Source organism: Vulpes lagopus, chromosome 23 (assembly GCF_018345385.1).
Source record: "Vulpes lagopus strain Blue_001 chromosome 23, ASM1834538v1, whole genome shotgun sequence".
In the NCBI taxonomy this organism is placed as follows: domain Eukaryota; kingdom Metazoa; phylum Chordata; class Mammalia; order Carnivora; family Canidae; genus Vulpes; species Vulpes lagopus.
The window spans coordinates 28,393,805-28,414,651 of record NC_054846.1 but is presented as its reverse complement, the minus strand read 5'-3'; the positions used below and the strand labels follow the sequence as shown (position 1 = coordinate 28,414,651).

The following is a 20,847-nucleotide window of genomic DNA, read 5'->3' as shown; positions in this document are numbered from 1 at the left end:
GCACGAGAATAACTTATTTTCTTTTTCTTGTCAGAATACGACTACTACGGTGAAAATGTTCCTCCAAACATTTCAAAAGTGAATACGAAAGAAATAATGTCAAATTAACTGTAAGCTCTACATTTTTAGAGTTGTGTCCAGCACACATGACCTAAATTGTGCCAATTCAACAAGTTTTTTCTTTACCGTTTATTATGTACATTTCCAGGCCCTGGAGAGCAAAGACAGAATAAGCCAATACTCTCATTTTAGAAACTTGGGAGGTCATTTCAATATACCGTGCTGAATTCTGTGGTTTGAGTATGTGTTGGCTGCAAGATTGGAATGCAGAGCTGGGACATCGAGTTCAGCTTTGGAACCCTTCCAGAGGGTGAGGAAGGGTTGAAAGATGGTTTCTTTTGGGCTGGGATCTCAGTGTTAAAACTAGAGAAGTTAGAAGAGGACAGGTCTCAGAGGACCTTAAACAACTGGGTCTTTATTTTTTTATTTTTATTTTTATTTTTTTTACAACTGGGTCTTTAATCTTGAATTCGTAAATGAGGGACCCATTGAAGAATTTTAAACGTGAGGGACATGGTCAGATTCAGGTCATGGAGAGAACACTGGTAGTTATTCAGAGAATGGATATGAGCTATCACAACCAGAGGCAGGTAAGTTAGGACACTCTTAACAATAGTCCAGGAAGAAGATGTGGGGACCTAACATAAGGAGTAAGTAAAGATAGAGAGAAAGGAAGGAATGGAAGGAAATGGATTCACAGATTCAAAAGAGGCCTAAGGTGATTCTCAGATTTTTGGCTTTGGTGTGTGAGCAATTAACCAGAGATAGACACATATGAAGAGGACAGATTTAGGCGAGGATGATCTAAGTTTAATTTTGAACATTGGTAGTTTGAGAGCTTATGGGATTCAAAGTGGAGATATCTGTGAATCAGTTGGATGTGTAAGTCCATGTCTCTGGGGAAGTTTATGGTAGATATGAGAAGGTCAAGTAATGTATAACAGTGAAAAAGCTCTGCCCAAGTAGAGTGTGTAGAGAGAAGAGCAATGAGAGCAGGTTGAAAGCTGGGAGAACACGAGGTTTTAACAAAAAAAGTCTAAAGGATGGAGACAGTCTTTTCACAACATAGGCATGTATCAAATCACCACAATGCACACTTTAAAGATCTTATAATTTTGTCAACTGTAACTCAATAAAGCTGAAATTTTTAAATAGGGGGGAGTAGGGTAAGAAGAACTCATGAAATCAACTAGGAAAAGCCAGGCAGAAAAGTCAAATGCAGCCTAGAGGACCATTAAAAAAAGGAGTGAAAGCCTCCTTTGGATTCAGCAATGGCATGGATGTAGGGAGGATGGTGGTTTCCTTGAGTTTTGCAGTTTAGTGGAAGGTGGACGCCAGAGAACAGTAGGTTGAGCAATAAAAGAGAAGAGGGAAATAGAACATAGGCTGCTCTGTCAAGATATTTGGCCAATTGGAAAAAGGAAGACAAAAGAGGAATAGAGAGACATATGGCATTGAGAAAGTCTTCTTTATTTTTTTTTAGGGAAGGGGAACCTTTATCATGTTTAGATATAGAGGTGAAAGGGCTTTTAGAGAAGAGAAAACTGAAGATTTAAGAAGTGTGGGGAGGTAGCTGATGACTTGAGTATAGACCAGTGCTGCATAGCTCCGTTCTGTATCAAAATGATCTAACAATTAAATTTGGCTCCAGTAATAGAAAACAATGCTATATATGGGCGTGTCCTGGTATGGCCCTAGGAAGCCAAAGGAAAACAAAATAAAATGAAAACATGTGAAACCATGTAATCCAATATCTTCTACATGCCAAAGTCTGAATTTCATGGTGCCTAAGAATCCATGACATGGTTGACATTTGCATACATTTTTTAAGGCTTAAAAATATTCTAGGTGTTACCAAATCTAGGGTGACAAACATGATGCAATAGAATTGATTTAGTCCTAGAATGCACAATCGAATGAAGCTCCTTATGGAGAAATGAGGATAATTTGTTTATCTTAATAAAACATTGTCAATATCATCATCTTCCATGATCGGTTACTAGGAGCCCAGAGAGTTTCTGCCAATGTGTTCAAGGAGATAGTCACAGACAACTACAAATGAATGCCTCAGACTGGTTAATAGGATAATCAAAAGACAGATATACAGTAGCAATTATTTTTCTAAGATCCCACTGACACCCAAATATGGAGTTTACCAAATTAGCAATTTGCAAATGGCAGAAGTGTTCTTGATATCCAGTGGTAGATTGGGAAAGTCTAAAAAATGAAGCTTTCCATTGCTTCTATAAAATAAGCATAGTATCAGAGCTTATATACAAAAAGGAGACTTTATTGAGGATGAAAAGAAGACTTATATAAAGTTTTATAAAAGAAATAGCACATGTGTTTACAGAGCCATTTGAACAGGAGGTATTCCAGCTCTACTGCTCACCTGGCAAAGTTACTAAGTACCTGCCCCCCCAAGCCTCAATCCTTTTGGTTGGGGGGCTGGATTGAGATACCTGTGCCTCATGGGGTTGTTGAAAGAATTCGAGATGAGGTAATGTCTGTGAAGTGCTTAGCATAGCGATCATCTGTTATGCATTTGCCAGTATTATTTCTACTGGTTTTTATTTTGTCTATTTTGATTTTTTTTAAAGATTTTATTTATTTATTCATGAGAGACAGAGAGAGAGGCAGAGACACAGGCAAAGGGAGAAGCAGGTGCCCTGTGGGGAGCCCGATGCAGGACTGGATCCCAGGGTCCCAGGATCATACCCTGAGCCAAAGTCAGATGCTCAACCACGGAGCCACCCAGGCGTACCTGTTTTGATCATTTTAATATGTATTTTTCCTTGTTTTGTAAGTGAGAGTTTTTAGGAAGATCTGGGAAATGAGAAGCAACCAAGACGTGGGAAATGAGCAGATCGTGGCAAAATTGACCTCTAAAGAGAGTTTGCAATATTAATAATGGTCACCTGTTTTTGAGATGTATTTGTATTTAGGAAATTCAGGAAATTGCCGTAGGTGCATTACCACAGGACCCTGTTTCCATCTCTGCAGGGTCACCTTCACACTCCAATGTGAAATCATGCCCCTGAAAGCAGCTTGCGCAAGATCTTAGCTCTCTCCTGTGATTCCTTAAGCCTAAACCCCCACCCAGCCCCCATCTTTCCTGAAGAGAGTTCTCCTTTCCCTTCCTAGGACTCTGCCTCCCCACCCTCCAGTCTGGGCGGGGCTCTAGTAGAACCTCCTGCCCCAAAATAACCTCCTGCCCTAACAGAGGTGTATGTGATGCCCTTCATGTTCTTCTTCCAATGGATGAGAAAGTGGAAGAATCTATTTTGGCTCCCTTTTTTTTCTTCATGTTTAGCTCACAAAATGGTCGAGGCAACCCTGACCTGTTTCTCCATTTTTCTGTAAATCAGTTCTTATTTGTGCAAGAATTTTATTCTTAATATGCACATTTCTAGTCTATTCATGCCATGAAAAGGTTTGGGCAGCCGGGGAGGCCAGGGATGAAAGAGAGGAACACAAGACCAAGTTCTTCCAATTTAGGAAAATAGTGTGAACGACCCTCCTCTCCTGCCTGAGCTCCTTCTCTGCCCCTCCCCACCTTCTCCCCAAACCCTTCGCCCAACTGAGAACCTGCCACACAGATGTGCTGTTTATCTGCTTGTGCCCACAGAAGGGACTGGCCTGAACAGGAAGGACTATCAGGCCATGCTAGGTGGGACTTCTGGTCACATGACTGTCCCTCTGTCGCACACCAAGTGTGGTTCCAGGACCAGCAGCATTAGTGTCTCCTAAAAGCCTCACCAGAAATGCAGATCTCCGGCTCTGTCCCTGGCCTGCTGGATCAGAATCCACATCTTAGGGCGCCTGGGTGGCTCAGTAGGTTAAGCATCTGCCTTTGGCTCAGGTCATGATCCCAGGGTCCTGGGATCGAGCCCCACATTGGGCTCTCTGTTCTTCAGGGATCCTGGTTTTCCATCTCCTTCCACTTACACCTCTCCTTAATGCTCTCTCTCTCTCTCTCTCTGAAATAAATAAATAAGATTTTTTTAAAAAGAATCTGTATCTTAATAACATACTCCCAGGGATTGATATGCGTATTAAATTAAATACCACCGCCTTAGAGGTTCAAAGGATACTTTTGGGATCAGAGGAAATTCGGTTCCAGAGTTTATCAAGCACATCAGGATGCCTCCTCTTGGAGTCCTGGCCCCAATCCTCAAATCAGTACTCTTGTAATGCTCTGTCAACCCCAACACAGCACCTACCATACCACACAAGTGTCGGTTTATTTGTCCTTCTCCAGGAGTAGGTGGAGTGTCCCGAATTTCCAGATGGCGTATTTTCCCTCTTCGAGCATGTGTGTTGGATGGATAAACAAATGTATAAATGAATAAAGGAGATTTCGTATGAGGCTCCGGGGGTTCCTTTTATTCAGTGCTTTACTCTTTGTTGACTTTGAGGCAAAGAGAAAGCTGCCTTGTGAACTCTTCCCTGCCCTATGATGTCACCAGGCAACATGCTTGCTTGTAACAGGAAACACCCTTACCATGCTCCTGCTAATGGCAAACACTTCGGTGCTCCCAGCTCACTCCCCTCACCCCTATTCATTGTCCTCCTTCTCTAGAAATATTTTCCCAGTGCATTCCCCTTCCCCTGTTTGTCCTTAATTTTTCTGAGCAGGAACTTTACACACACACACACACATACACACACATGCACAAGCACGCCTGCACACACAGAGTCAATGCTTATTATTTGCAGGTTTCATATTTGTGACTTTGTCCATTCTCTAGAATTATATGTTACCCCCAGATCAATCCTTGTGGCCCTTTTGTGGTCACATGTGGACACACACAGAGCAATGGAGAATTTGAGTTGCCTGAGGCTCCCCTTCTCAGCTGGGGTTGAACAACACAAAGCTGAGCCTTCTTGTATCTGAGTCTTAGACTGGAAAAAAATGTCCTTTTTGGGATCTATTTAGTGTCCTGTTTTTCACATTTTTGTGCTTTCTGTTGGTCATTTATTTTGCTTTTAAAATGTCCTCCAAGCAACGCTCAGATGCTGTTTCATGTTCCTAAGCACAGGAAGGCTGTGATGTGCCCCATGGAGAAAGAACGCACCTGTGTTAGATACGTTTCGTTCAGGCGTGACTCCTCATGCTGTGGGCATGAGTGTGACGATCGTGAATCAACTGTATATTAAGTAAGGTATCCTTGGACAGACACACACATAAAATAAGATCACGTATTGGGGCACCCAGGTGGCTCAGTGATAGAGCGTCTGCCTTCAACTCAGGTCGTGATCTTGGGTCCTAGGATCAAATCCTACATCCGGCTCCCCACAAGGAGCCTGCTTCTCTCTCTGCCTGTGTCTCTGCCTCTCTCTCAGTATCTCTCATGAATAAATAAATAAAATATTAAAAAAAAAACCAAAAAAAAGAGACGTATTGACTGGAAAATACAACCAAAATTCTCAGAACCCTACTGTGTTTCCCCTGGGAGCAGTGGTTCAGGACTCACTAACTAATTCAGTGCTCACAGCGAATTTATAGAGTAATTGCTATAAATAAGGAGAATTAAAAAAAAAAAAAATTTAAAAAAAAAATAAATAAATAAGGAGAATTAACCATGTGTACACCTTGCCCTTCCAGTTGGTTTGCATCTGTTTCTTTCAACCTCTCTGTTCCCAAAGGAGTTGAAATGGCAAGCTTTTCCTGGGCCTACCTTACTGTTCTTTAACTTTCTTATAGGACAAATGTATTGTGGGGCCTCAGTAGGTGGGAAGGGGAATCAAAGAAGGAAGGGGAGGGAGGATGAACAAAGGAGGGAGGGATTATGGAGAAGAAAGATGCCCTGGGGTGGGGGTGGGGGCAGGAGTGGGGTGGACTAGGTATTGCTTTATTGAAGAGAGCTTGGATTCCCAGAATTTTGCAATTCTCACTACTCAAATACTTCCTCTTTATTTCCAAGAGGAATCATTGAACTAGAACAATAAGAAATGAGAAATTAAGTGATATTTTGTGATAGCTTTGGCTTTTCTTTCTGCTCTTTAAGGAATCAAACAGAGCTAATCTTCCAGATACTTCTGAGTTTTAAAAAAATGCTTTCTTTCTCCTCCCTCCACCCACTCTCTGTCTTCCTTGGGCTAGGATAACTCTATAAATCCCCAATCCTAGGCCAAAAGGAAATAGTATTCCTGGCTGGCATAGATACACTTCTGTGGTATTATCAGACCCCTTTCACAGGTGGCAAGCAGCATGGATGTTGGCTTGTCCTTGAAAAGTTCATAACCTTATAGGGCAAGTGAAGCCATAAAATGAAACCATTAGAGATCCGACTGGGAAACTGAATAATTAAAGGGGATTGATGTGGACCCATCCACAGATGCTGTTGGAGTTCAATGCAGAGGTCTGTGGGCATCTTTCTGGAAGCAGCAAGGCTTGCATGGAAGCATAAAGCAGGGGTCTCTTTTTTTTTTATTGCTAACCGATACCAATAAAAATTGAGGGTATACCCTCAATAAATGTGGGTGTTTTTTTTTTACTTGTTTGTGAATTCTGTACTGTGTAGTAATATAATTAATGAATATTGCATGGTGCAAACTACATTGAGAGGAAGGGTCATTGTCAATGATAGTATAAATCCTTAATTTTATTTTTTATTTATTTAATTTTATTTTATTTTTAAATTTATGATAGTCACAGAGAGAGAGAGAGATGCAGAGACATAGGCAGAGGGAGAAGCAGGCTCCATGCACCGGGAGCCCGATGTGGGATTCGATCCTGGGTCTCCAGGATCGCGCCCTGGGCCAAAGGCAGGCGCCAAACCGCTGCGCCACCCAGGGATCCCAAATCCTTAATTTTAAATAACCATCTTAATAATTTTGCTTTTCATGGCAGGGGGATACCTTCCTGTCAGATTTGATTTGATCATTACTGTTTCATTCTGTTTGTTGGATCAATGTGGACACCTTGTCTTGGAAGAGAAGCATTAGTTCTGCTATTTTTCTTTGCTCACTTGCGCTTACATTTACATAAGTTATGCATTGAGGCTGCAATTTATGAAACATGACCATCAAACTTTGAAAATTACCTGAGTGCCCAGAAAAAATCATGAGCCTGCAGAGAGCTTTGATCTGGGGTGAAGGAAATGCCAGTCCACTGAGAAAAGTTAAAGGGACAGTAGAAGAACAAATTATAGTCACCTATGGTTACATCTCACAAGCTGTATCTGTGAAGCAGGCCACTTACATCAATAAAATTAGAGAGTTAATATTTTCTGCCTGTACCAAATGATTGCTGTATGCATGTGTCTTTCCCACTTGGGAAGTTTGGATGGATAATTGAAAGGGATAGTAATTTCAAAGACATTGATGGCTAAGAGCATAGTCAGATACCAAAGGCAAATTCAGAAAAAAAAAAAAAAAAAACCACACAAAAAAACCCTGACACTTCATGAACACCCAAATGTATTTCCAAAGACTGAATCCATCACATTTTATCTGAGATGCCTCTGGGCACTAGGGTTGTCCATTCCTTCCTGGCCTAGTAATCAGGACAAGGATTTATTAAGGTTTTCTGTCCCTAGAAGTGGAAGAAATAGCAGCCCCTGGAAAGTTATCTTTCCAGCTTTCATTGAGCTTTGAAGGTGAACATCCCATCACTTCTGCCATAATTGATCAGTCACACAGACCAATCCTGATACCACAGGAGGGAAACACAAAGACATGAGTCCCAGGAGGTAGAGGACATTGGAAGCCTTGTTGGGGGTTGGCTACTATCATGAGGTTGGCATTGTTATCACCCCCATTTTGCAAAGGAAGAAACCAAGCTTCTTATCAGAAATTTGCTCAAGTCACTAGCTTGGAACTAGCAGAGCTGGGGTTTAAACCTGGGGAGGGTGACCCCAGAGCACATCCTTTTTGAGCATAGCCTTGTACCCTGATCTTACCACATCCCTTTTTCTAACTTCCTTTCTTTACCCCACTGCATGAAATGTTGCAAATAAGATATATTTCCTTTTGCTTAGACCACTTCAAAAGTCATTGTTTCTTACGGGTGGAGGTTGGAGGGTTTCCAAGGAATGAAATACAATGAGCCTATCTGGCCAAAGTCCCTCACATGCACATGTTAATTAATTAATTAAGAAAATGTCACATGGAGACTAGGAATAACCAGACCATTGACCCAATTTCAGAGCCTAACATTTACAAAATGATCTCAACGTAGAGTGGGTTGTGTGTACATCCTGTTCAGTTTCTCTCTTCCTGGTTGTTTGGGTCAGGTTGTCATGAGGCTTGGGTGGGCTAAACTGAGCAACATTATGCTAAAATAAGTTTGCAATATTAGACCTTAGGAAACAAAAGCCAGAAAGAGAAACTACTTTTCCTATAAACTGTGAACTGTGGGATAACATCTTGCAAACAGCATGACTGGATAGAGGGTGACTTATGAATGAGTAGGAACAGGACTCTACATGATATATAATGTTATCTGTATAAATGATCATGAGCAAGGTAAAGTTTTGTTGTTCTTTTGTTGTCATTTTTTTCATTAACCAAATCTGTAGTTACACTAAATTGTAGGTCATTATTTTAAACTAGGGATAGCACAGTTTTGTTGTCTTTAATAATTCATTTTAGCATTTTTTATGTGACAGGCCCTATTCTAGGTGCTTTAGACATAGTAACGCATTTTAAAACTTTTTTTTAAAGTTTGAGGTATGATCAACAAATAACATTTAATGCATTTCAGGTGCACAACATAAAGACTTGATATTTGTGTATATTGTGAAATGATCACCACAATTAGTCTAGTTAACATCTGTCACCCCACATAGTTAACAGATGTTTTTCTTGTGATGAGAACTTTTAAGATGTACTCTTTTAGCAAATTTAAAATATGCAATACAGTATTATTAACTATAGTCACCATGCTGTGTATTATATTCCCATAACTTATTTATTTTATAACTAGGCGTTTGTACCTTTTGACCCTCTTCATGTATTTTGTTCCCCGCCCCACCCCCTACCCCCACCTCTGGCAGCCACTAATCTGTTCCCTGTAACTATAAGCTTGGGTTTTTTTTTTTTATTCCATATATAAGTGTGGTCATATGATATGCAATTATCTTTCTCTGCTTGACTTATTGCACTTATCTTCAAGGTCCATCTCTGTTGTTGCAAATGGCAAGATTTTACTTTTTTTATGACTGAATTATACACACGCGCACACACACACACACACCCCCTACATTTTCTTTATCCATCCTTCCACTGATGGACAGTTCAGTGGTTTCCATATCCAGGCTGTTGAAAATAATGCTTTAATGCACACGGGGGTGCCTATATCTTTTTGAGTTGGTGTTTTCATTTTCCTTGGATAAATACCCAGAAGTGGAATTGCTGAATCATATGATGGTTCTCTCTCTCTCTCTTTCTCTCTTTAAGTTCTTATTTTATTAATCCTCTCAGGAAAAATCTGCACAATCACCACAGGTAAAGTCACTGCAGAATCCTTACTCCTTCTGTTGTCCAATCTCCAGCTCATTTGTTGCCAGCACCAACACTGGCTTTTGCAGTCCCCCTGGCCTTCTTCATTCTGTTCCTGCATTCCTTTTCCTGTGTTCTTGAGGTCTTTTTCTGCTCACACAGGCCATGTCTCGAAAGTCTATGTTTGAGTTCATTTTTCTTTGCATAAGCCAATGAATCATAAATCATGCCAAAGCTAGTTGTCTTGCCACCGCCCAGATAGGTTCTGAATCCTAACACAAAGATGACGTCTGTTGTGGTCTTGTCCATTTTGGCTAGTTTTTCCCGAATATCTGTCTCAGGTACTGTTGGCTTTCTGGGGTGAAGAACGTCAATGAATATTTGTTCCCTCTGAAGTTGTCGGTTGGCCATGAGCTGCTGGGTACGGATAGTTACTGTGTCAGTCATGATGGTGGCCAAGCTTCAAGCAGCCAAGGAAGAAAAGAGAATGACTATATGGTAGTTCTAGTTTTTTTGAGGAACTTCCATGCAGTGTTCTATAGTGGTTGCATCATACTTGCACCCCCACCAACGGTGCTCAAGGGTTTCTTTTTCTCTACATCCTCACCAGCACTTGTTCTTTCTTGTCTTTTTGATGCTAGCCATTCTGATAGTTGTGAGGTGATAGCTCCTTGTGATTTTGGTGTGCATTTGAATTTGCTTTTGTTTTGCATTTCTCTGATGATGAGTGATGTTGAGCATCTTTTCATGTGTTTGTTGCCATCTGTATGACCTCTTTGGAAAAATGTGTATTCGGATTCTTTGCCCATTTTTTAATGAGTTTTTTTTTTTTTTTGCTGTTGTGCCATATGCATTTTTTATATATTTTAGATATTAACCTCTTATTAAATATGTGATTTGAAAATATTTTCTCCTATCTGGTAGAGTGCCGTTTCATTTTGGTGATGGTTTCCTTTGCTGTGCAGAAACTTTATAGTTTGATGTAGTCTCATTTATTTATTTGCTTTTGTTGCCTTTGTCTTTGGTGTCATATTAAAAGAAAATAATCACCAAGGCTGATGTCAAGGAGCTTCCTGCCTATATTTTCTTCTAGGAGTTTATGGTTTCAGATCTTACATTCAAGTATTTAATTCATTTTGAGTTAATTTTTGGTATAATATATGGTATGAGATGGTGATCTAGTTTCATTCTTTTGCAGGTGGCTGTTCAGTTTTCCCAATACTATTTATTGAAGAGACTGTCCTTTCCCCTATTGTATATTCTAGGCCCCTTTGACCTAAATTAATTGACCATATATACTTGGTTTTATTTTGGGGGTCTTTATTCTGTTCCATTGATCTGTGTGTCTGTTTTCATGCCAGAGCCATACTACTTTGATTGCTATAGCCTCGTAATATGGTTTGCAATAGGGAACATGTTGCTTCCAGCTTTGTTTCTCTTTCTAAAGATTGTTTTGGCTATTTGGGTTCTTCTGTGACTCCATATAAATTTTAGAATAGTTTGTTCTATATCTGTGAAAAATACCATTGGAATTTTGGTGGGGATTGCATTGAATCTGTAGCTTGCCTTGGATAGTATGGAGATTTTAACAATATGAATTCTGATACCATGTTGAATCAAAGTAGTGAGAGTGGGCAATCTTGTTCCTGATCTTAAAGGAAAAGTTTTTGGCATTTCATCATTGAGTATTATGTTAGCTGTGGGCTTGTCATAGCTGACTTTTATTATTTTACACATTTCTATTAATCCTGACAGCAACCCTGTAAGGTAGGTACTATTACTTTTCCCATTTTGCAGTTGGGGAAACTGAGGCACAAGTCTTGTCCTGGTTAAATTCCAGGTTGCCTAAGTTATAAAGCAACCTGAGACTAAGTAACTAGCCAAGATTATCAGCTAGTAAGTTTCAGAATTGGGGTTCAGACCAGGCCCTAGAGCTGCAGAGCCTGGCCTTGAATCAGACTCTTTGCTGGGTACAAAAAGATGGGCACATAGGTCATTCTCTTTTGTGATCACACAGGCCATTCTTACCACTGGGATCCCCTCCCTCCCATTCTCACGCCTTCTCCTGCCTGACCAGCAAATTCCTGTCCCTTTCTTTCTAAGAGTCCGCTCAGGTTTACTCTCTGCTGTGAACCCTTCCTGCAGACGTGGGCACACACCTGTTTCTTCCCATTCTTACTATGTTTTATTCAGTCTGAGATATCTGCTGCTTTTAAATCTCCCCAGCTTCTTGTCTACATTCATTCTCTGTCACCAGTTCTGTGGCTCCCCCTCCCCGATGTCAGAGGTGCTCCAAGTAACCTGAGACCAGCCAGATCAGAGCCTTCCTTCAGGCCACAGTTCAGAGGTGACCAGGCGAGCCAGGTTTGGCTAATGAGAGTGAATCCTGGGACATGATGGGAGCTCATGGAGAGACACACATGATTCCCTTGTAAGTCTGGAGCTGCTGGAAGCCTTCTGTTGTCACCGTGTCCCTGAGGAGAGAGCCAAACTGAGGATCTGGAGAAAGGAATGAGGGTGAGAGTTGGCTGGTAACATTGTTTGAGCCTTTGGGTCACACTGCACCATACTTTTGGACTTGATTGGCTAATGAATGCCCTTTGTTGGCTTATGCCAGTGGGAGTTTCCTATCATTGGCATCCATAGGAATATGAACCAGTAGCTATGTTCTACTTTGTACCTACAGCTATTTCACAATACCAGTGTGGACTAGACCACAATCCTTTGGGAAGCAGCAGATGCTCAATAAATATTTGTTGAAGAGCTGAAGAGTGTTTTGGAGGACCTGTGCCTAGAGCAGGGACATCTTTATGGAGGCCAATGACTTAGCTGGTACGAGATGTAATCAAGGGACTTGGGTTGAAGAGTGAGACTGAAGGAATGGGACAGACACGAGACCAAATGAATTCCGCAATGGTACAGAGTGGGGTGGAGCAGTAGTCACATTAAAGCTTGAGTGCTACCCCAGTCTGTGTTTCTGGGTCTGTATGTTTTAGTTAACTTCTTAGCAGCCAACTAGATTAATTTAATATTCCTAGGTGGCTATTGCCTGTCTAAATCCCCCACTGCTGCCAGTTTATCACAGCTGAAAGGTTAATGTTAGATAATCAGAGGCTTACGTAAAGCCAGTAAGCATTATCGTCACACAGAACAAGAGCTTTTATTAAACAACACATTTGGATCTTCCTAGATCCTAGGGACAGGACCAGGAGTGCAGAGGCTCAGACGACTCAGTATGTGGTGACAGGCAGCTCCTGGACAATGGAATGGAGCATAGGCTAAAGGCAAAGCCCCCGAGTAAAATGGAAACTGGGAGGTGAAGTTTTCCTTGGTTATCTAACCACCAGCCAAGAGGACACCCCAGTAGGAGATGGTGGGAAGTTATGTATGTGCAACGGCACCCTACGACCCACTCCAGGACCCAGCGGAAGAGAGGAAGAAGACCCCTCTTTGCTTCCCATCACCTCACCTAAAAAAAGAGCCAACTCCCACTTAGGTTCAACATCTTCCCTCTCAGCCTGCCCCAGGACAGATCAGAGGGAAAGAGGGGCACCATCTGCTTTGCTGTGGAATTACTGTATGTTTGCTCTTCTGCTTTGTCACTGACCTGCAGACTGCCAGCTGCAAGGTGGATTCTGGGTGACCTATGCCCGAATCAGCCACAGAGAAGACCCCATTCTCTAGAATAAAGGATCTGCAGCAGGACAGATGGATTGCTCTGTCATGATGAGGATGTTCTGTAAGTAGTCCACTGTGGTAGTGCTAGCCGCAGTGGCTGCTGAGCACTTGGGATGAACTGATGGCTAGTGCAATTGAGGAATTCAATTTTTAAAGATTTATTTATGTACCTGAGTGGGGCGGGGCAGAGGAAGAGGGAGAGAATCTCAAGCAGACTCCCTGCTGAGTGTGGAGTCTGACACGGGGCTCGATCCTAGGACCCTATTATGATGTGAGTCAAAAATCAAGAGTCGGATGCCCAACCGGCTGAACCACCTAAGCACCCCAAGGAATTGAATTCTTAATTTAATGTCCTTTAATTAGTTAAAATGAAAATTTAAACAAGAACTAGTGGCCACTGTACTGGATAGCACAGCGCTATAGTTTCTTTCTCCCTCCTCTCTCCTGCTTCGCCTCTTCCACTTATTTCTCCATCCATCCCTCTCTCTCTTGCTGAAATAGCTCCTGTGGAATGTGGGCTTTCTATTTTTTAAAACCCTTCCGGTCTGGGCCTGTGACTAACCCATGCCCTAACTATGAGTCAGTTGAGTGTGGTCTCTTTTAGCTAAAGTGGAGTATTCTTGATTGTAATTCCAAAACAGAATCCATAAAAAAATAAATAAATAAAGCAGTATGCTGTCATTTCAAATTATTAGTATTTTACACAATTCCCCTAAACTGGTTATTTACCTCTTATTAGGAAGAAACTGTAAGGGCGGGAAACATGTCTGTAAAGGGTTCTGGAGCCAGAATTCCTGGTTCAAGCTCTCACTTTCTCACGTATGAGCTGTAGGTTCTTGGTCAACTTACTGAATTTCTCAGTATCCTCAGTTTCCCCCTCTGTAAAATAGAATAATCATATTGCTATATGATTGGGGCAGGTTGTGGTGAAGCTTTAATCATTTTTAAAATGATTTCATCCTATGTAAAGCACGTAGGACAGAGCTCAACACATAGTAGGTGTTAATCAACGCTTACTAATATTATTCCCTCTGCTTAGCACCCTTCCTTGCCCAGAGCAGGTGCTCAAGAGAGGTTTGTTGAATGAATAACCGGATTGAGCACATTGCCACCAGGTGGCAGCAGTGCCTCACTAATCAAGCCACCAGATTCCATCAGGGTCAGTGCAACTTCCTGCTAAAGAACCGAACCCCTTCTCTCTCCTGCTCCTCCTCTCCCCTAATCTCTGCCCTCTCTCGTGATGAACCTTTCCTCTCTTCCTCACTGCATTAGTCGGCTAGGGCTATCCTACAAAAGACGAGGTGACTTAAACAATAGACATTTTCTTACAGGGTTGGAGGCTAGATGTTCAAGATCAAGGTGTATCTGCAGGGTTTGTTTCTGGTGAGGCCCATCTCTTGGCTTGTCGATGGTTACCTTCTTGCTGTATCCTCACATGGTTTTCTATGCACACGCAGAGAAAGAGCTTTGCTGTTTCTTTCTCTTCTTATATGGTCACGTGTCATATTAGACTAGAGCCCTACCCTTTTGATTTCATTTACCCTTAATTATTTCCTTTACAGGCCTTTTCTCAAAAATGCAGTCACATTGGGTATTAGGACTTCAACCTATGAATTTGGGGAAAATACAATTCAGTTCATAATACCACTTTTATTTCTAATCTCCGTTCTCACACTTCTTTCTTATTTCCTATTATCCTCCCATCCCTCGGCCTTTATATGGCTTTTCTAGGTTATGGCTGAACAACTCTAGGGACTGTCAATTCATATCATAGGGTAGATTTGTATATTACGATGACGTTGAGGCAGACGGCAGTAACATGTCTTGAAGAAGGGGAATCTTTTTTTCAAATTCACACAAAAGTGCTGGCGCCCCTGCTTTCCCTCCATTGTATTCCTGTCCTTCTCCTCATTTTTCCTTTGGCTCCTCTCTTTCCTTACTCTACTCTCCAGGCTGAGCCTGCTTCTTGTTCATAAAGAGATTCATTCATCACAGCTCACATTGTTCAGTACCTCAGGGCCAGGCTCCGTGTGGATGCCAGATGGTGCACCTTCAGCCCATCCATCCACACCCAGCACCACAACACTCGGAGGAATGAGCCTCCAACATTCTAAGATTGTTCATGGTCTGTCTTTACCTTGGAGCAGACATTAGGACCCAAACATGGCAGGGGAGGGGGAGGCGTATGGTACTGTGACATACACTAGCATTTATTGAGCACTTACTGTGTGCTGCACACAATTCAGATCCCTCTCTGTGTATTACACTTAATCATCAAAACTCTGCTCTCATTTTGTAGATGACAAAACTAAGCTGCAGACAATGTAGCAGAGCCTCCTAATTGTTCCCTAATTTCTATCTTCTCTTTTTATCTTTAAGTAATTGAAGCTAATGAATTTTGGATGGACCTGGGGATGTCCAAGAATGGCTGTGTTTCTCAGGCTCCCTTGTAGTTCAGTGCAGCCACATGACTCAGTTGTATGTGAGGAGAAATGGGATCTGCAACTTTAGTGTCCCATCCTTCAAAGGACACTGCTTGCTCTCTATGTCCTCTTTTCCTTGCTCCAAGGATGGGGCTGTAGTGAGCTGGCTTTGACCATGAAAGCAAGGATCACAGGATGAGGACGAGCCGAGCAACATAGAGGGAACCCGGTCCCTGGATGTGCTTATGGGACAAAGCAATGTACGTGCCTGCCCTAAATATATCTTTAGATTATTATGTGAATACGAAATCAACCTCTGTCTTGTTGAAATCACCATATTTTGGAGTGTCTTTGTTACAGCACCTTAGCCTGTTCTCTAACTAGTATGGAGAGGTTAAGTAATGTGTGCAAAATCACAATGGTAATAAGTGACAGCAAGTGGATTTTAACTCTGGTAGGATTTGAATCCAGAGCCCAAGCTGACTGTGCAATAACAAGCCAGCACCCAAACTTAGCTACTAACTGTATAATAAGACCTTGTTCCTCCCAAAATTCATAATCTCCAGGCAAGACCACCCCTTGTATTGAGCTTTGAAGGACAGTCAAATGAGCTCTGAAATACCAATTGTCTAATCTTTTCACTGAATAACTGGAAACCCCATGATCATTCCTTTCTTTGAGGGAGTAGAGATCTGGTTAAAATGTAAACACAATGTGAGAGGAGCGACACAAAAATCCATCATCACCACGGAAGTCTTGGTGCTAGTTAATTCCTCATCCTGTCCGACCTGTCAGGGTTGAGATAGAGTGGGAAATGGGGCAGATGAAATTCGATGGAATGCTATGAAGGAGGTGGGTAAAACAGAGTGTGGGGAGAGCAGCATGTTTGGAAAGGAAACAGAAGAATCCTTTGCCTTTCTGAAGGAAGACGTGGTAGACAGACATGTCTTCTAAACGCTTTCAATGACACCCAAGTCCATGTCCCCATCCCTGGATCTGTGAGTACATTGCATGACAAAGGGATTCCATAAAAGAAGGACCTTGAGATGGAGAGATTATCCTGGATTATTTGGGTACCCAAGCTTTGGTCTCCAAGCTACACTTAGGGGACCTTATATGGGAAAGAGGGAGTCAGGAGAGAGAGTCAGAGAAGCCAAGATGGTGACAGAAGCAGAGGTCAAAGGAAGAGAGATTTGAAGATGCTACACTGCTGGCTTTGAAGAGTGAGGAAGGGGCTAGGAACCAAGGAATGTGGCTCCATCTAGAAGCTGGAAAATTCTCCTCAAGAGCCTCCAGGAGAATGAAGCCTAGCTGACACCTTGGCTTTAGCCAAGGTGAAGTCATTTTGGACTTCTAATTTCCAGAGTACATTTTTTAAAGCCGCCCACTTTGTGGTGCTTTTTTTAGCCACAGGAAATACTACAAGGAGTGTGGTTGTTGGGGAAGCAAGTGGCACATGTATAGACTTTCTGTAATGGTTTTACCCATGGAGGTAAAGGGTATAAAAAAGGGATGGAGAAGAATCAAGAGATCAACAACAGCAAGAATCCAATACCATCCTGAGATCTGAGGCCATGGGGGAAAGAGGTGTCACTGAAGACCAAGAAGAGCTGGAGTCATGAAGAAGCCACCCAAGAAGAAGCTGTGGCCACAGAGGCTGGGCTGTGGGTTGGGCTGATTTCCCAAAGGTGCCTCTTAGGTACACTAAGCTCTGATGGCAAAGAATTCTTTACAAGACTTTGTAAAGGGCTTCTGGGGGGCTTAGTCAGTTAAGCATCTGCCTTTGGCTCAAGTCATGATCCCGGGGTCCTAGGATTGAGCCCTTCTTTGGGCTCCCTACTGAGTGGGGTGCCTGCTTCTCCCTCTGCCTCTCCCTGCCTCTCTCCTTTGCTTGTCCTCTCTCTCACTGTCAAATTAACAAATAAAAATCTTAAAAAGAAAAAAAAGACTTTTGTCCCTAAAAAAGATTCACAATGGTTTCCTCACTCCATCTTTGAGGCCAACAGACAATAGTAACAGCTGTTTTAATGAGAAAAGACCTCCATTAGACCCACTTTTTTTTAGGTTCTCAACTCTTGTTCTAGCTTTTTCTTTGTCTTGAATATGTAAAAATGCTTTGAATGACTTATGCTTCTTATTTCAAGACATCCTTTTAATGGAAAAAACATATATAAATGGATTATAGGGTATAAAAAGAAATGCAGTTACCCATGCATGCAAAAGCCTACCTCATTGGCCAAAACTGTAAACTGAGTACCACCATGCACCTTGGGGCAGTGACCCATATTTCAAGCAAACTAGCAAGGGTAAAATTGAAAGTGCCCCAAGTTTTAATATAGCGTATGGGGTAGTGGTTACCTGAATCTTGCATGTCATACCCAGACTCAATTGGGGGAATGTGCAAGGGGGAATGGGTACTTTGATCTTTTCATAGTTTCCTTCTTGGTAAATAAATGTGTATTTTCAAGCTGAATCTCATTGTGCAATTTCCTGCCAACTTTAGTTCTCTGTAAAACTTACCTTCACTTTTTCCATCTCTGCCCCCAGGCATTCAACACTTTACCTTTTGAATGTCTAGATTGAAATAAAATATTTTAGAGAAATGAGGCATGTGATAACAGTCCCCACAGCCTTCCTCCCCGCCCCCCCCCTCCAGCATGACAGTAATTTGGTCCTCTGTGTTTACTCAAACTTCACAATTGCCCCCTGATTTATATTAAATGTAGCTACATTTGAAGACTTAGAGGTAATCTAAGTGGAAACAGCTTGACTCTCTAAAGAAAAAAAATAAATAAAAATCAGAGTAAAATAATTACAAGCGAATTGGAAGAACAGACCCAATTTTGTCACTAATAATTTTTAGAATTTGTAGAGTGTCATTTGTTATTACTCTCCGTTTCCACCTCTCCAGCCAAAACAATTTCTAAGCTCATTTGGATGTATTTTTATGGATGAAGTCAATGAATTTAACATGATAACTTTTAAACCATTTTAAATCCGAGTAAATTATGTAGTGAAATCCTATTCATTTGGATTTTGTCCATGTTTGGCATGATTTAGATACGAGCTGGTTTAAAGGTTACTTTTCCAGTTACTGTGGGAAAGAATTTACTAGGGAAATAATATAAGGAAGATTTTTCAATCTATTTAAAAAGTCAGATGGCTTCCAAGTACTTGAAAAAGTTTTGATATTTTCAGTTTGCATATAAATAACTTATTTTGATAATGGTCAATGACTATCAAGGTTTCTGACTTCACTGATATTTACACACGACTTTCTAAGCTTACAAAACATTTCTGAGAGTCAGGATTTTGGTTCCCACTATATAGAGACATTCATTCATTTCCTCATTTAACAAATATTTTGTTGAATACCTTCCATGTGCCAGGCATTGATCCAGGTGCTAGAAAGAAAACTGCCAGATTAAACCAGGACCTACACCCAAGTTCTGTTCATCCTCTCACCCCCCTCCCTCACACACCCTAAGGACACCCCCACTAAGTATTGAACCTGGAAGGCCCTTTAAGGACAGAGGATATGTTTCAGCTATCTGACTCTCTGAATGCCCAGTATCTAGAACTGAGTTTGGCACCTAGTAGATGCTCAACAAACATTTGTTGAATGAAAAACTCCTGACTCCTAGTCCAGGGCTCATTTGCTAGAACACAGCTAATACTTGTTTAGAGTATTAGCTGTTAGGTGCTGGGCTAAGAAGTGGGTAGTATTATTATTCTCTTCACTTATGAGATGAGAACGATGAAAAATAGAGAAGAAAAAAAAGTTGAAAGTAACTTGCCCAGGGTCACATACCTAATAAGTGGTAGAACCAGAATCTGGGTGCAGGAAAGTTTGATTCTGATACTACCCTCTAAAGGTAACTCTGCCTCTATGGCTAACTCTGAACTGTTAGGTAGCTATGGGCTAAAATTCAAGATCCGTAAAGGCAGGGATTTTGGTGTGGTTTGTTTTTTCTTAATTTGCATTTTTTCCCATTTTTTTAAAATTTAAATTCAATTTGCCAGCAGGGATTTTTGTACTTTCGTACTACTGTATTTCCAGAGCCAAGAACGTGCTTGGAACGCTTTGGCATCAGGTATGCTCTTGGGACAGATATAGGTGGAATAACTAGTTTCATTAAAGATGATCTAACAGGACCTTCATTTGTTTGCACGTTGTTTGACATTAGCTGTGTTATTGACAATAGTAGACGCTGTGGGTTGCTATTTCCAGCCCATTGCTCCAGTGGGAATGGCTCTGATTCTGTGTCCATGTCTTTCACACATGACTCAGGTAAGAGGCATCCTTGGTACTGCTCCGTGGTAAGATCCCAGTGGATCTGAGCCAGTGAGTTTCAAGTCAATGTGATTCGGCAGTGTCTGGAGGCATCGTCCTAATAGGACATGTCCTAAGAGGGGGCATGTTGTGCTACTGACATCCAGTGGGTAAAGCCCAGGGGTGCTGCTGAACATTCCACAGAACCCAGGGCAAGCTCCCCACAAGGGAGAGTCATCCAGTCCAGGATGTCAGTGGTGCTGAGACGGAGAAACCCTGGTCAAAGCCAATGACAGCGGTTCCATTTCTCCTGTGGTGAGTGCTTTAGCTCTGATCACTGGAAGTAATTCCGGTCAATGAGACATGAGCAGAAGTCCACATGGGGAGTGTGGTGGCGAATATTCATGACCGCCCCCCCCTTGTTCATTTTGCCTTTTCAGTAGCAGCAGTCCTTCAGGGTGAGCCAGGCCGATGCCCAACTACTACTGTACTTCTCAGGCTCCCCTACTGCAAGGTGGGGCCATGTGACGGTGTTGGTCCACGAGCCGTGAGAAAAAGTGTTGAGTCTAATTTCCGGAGCACGTTTTTAATAAGGAGATTGCTATTGTCGTTCACGGTGTCTCTTTTCCACTTTCTTCAAACTGGCAGTTGATATTTGTGATCCAGCTTGAAGCAAACGCACAACTCTAGGGCATGGCACGGTAACAAGATAGACTTAGTTACGTGGGGATTGGCACATGAGAGATAAACAAGCTTTCCTGTTTAAAGCATCGTATTTTTGAGACTTTCCGTTCTAGCCGCTTAACTAGTATTCTAAGACGGAGTGCTTCTGACTAAGCATTTCCTCTCTGATAAAACACACATCCTTATACACTCACACCTACACACACACACGAAATGGCTGTTTGTCCAAAGAATGTTGTGGGATTTATATGGAATGTCTGGAACCATGGCTGCCATCTTGTG

General features: G+C 41.8%; 1 protein-coding gene across 1 annotated transcript; it reads right to left on the bottom strand.

The window, feature by feature from the left end:
* Window positions 1–9,561: 9,561 nt before the first annotated feature.
* Window positions 9,562–9,954, bottom strand: LOC121480978 (40S ribosomal protein S24-like). Its single transcript, XM_041737943.1, has one exon. The coding sequence runs from the start codon at window positions 9,952–9,954 to the stop codon at window positions 9,562–9,564; it is 393 nt and encodes a 130-aa protein (XP_041593877.1).
* Window positions 9,955–20,847: the final 10,893 nt, after the last annotated feature.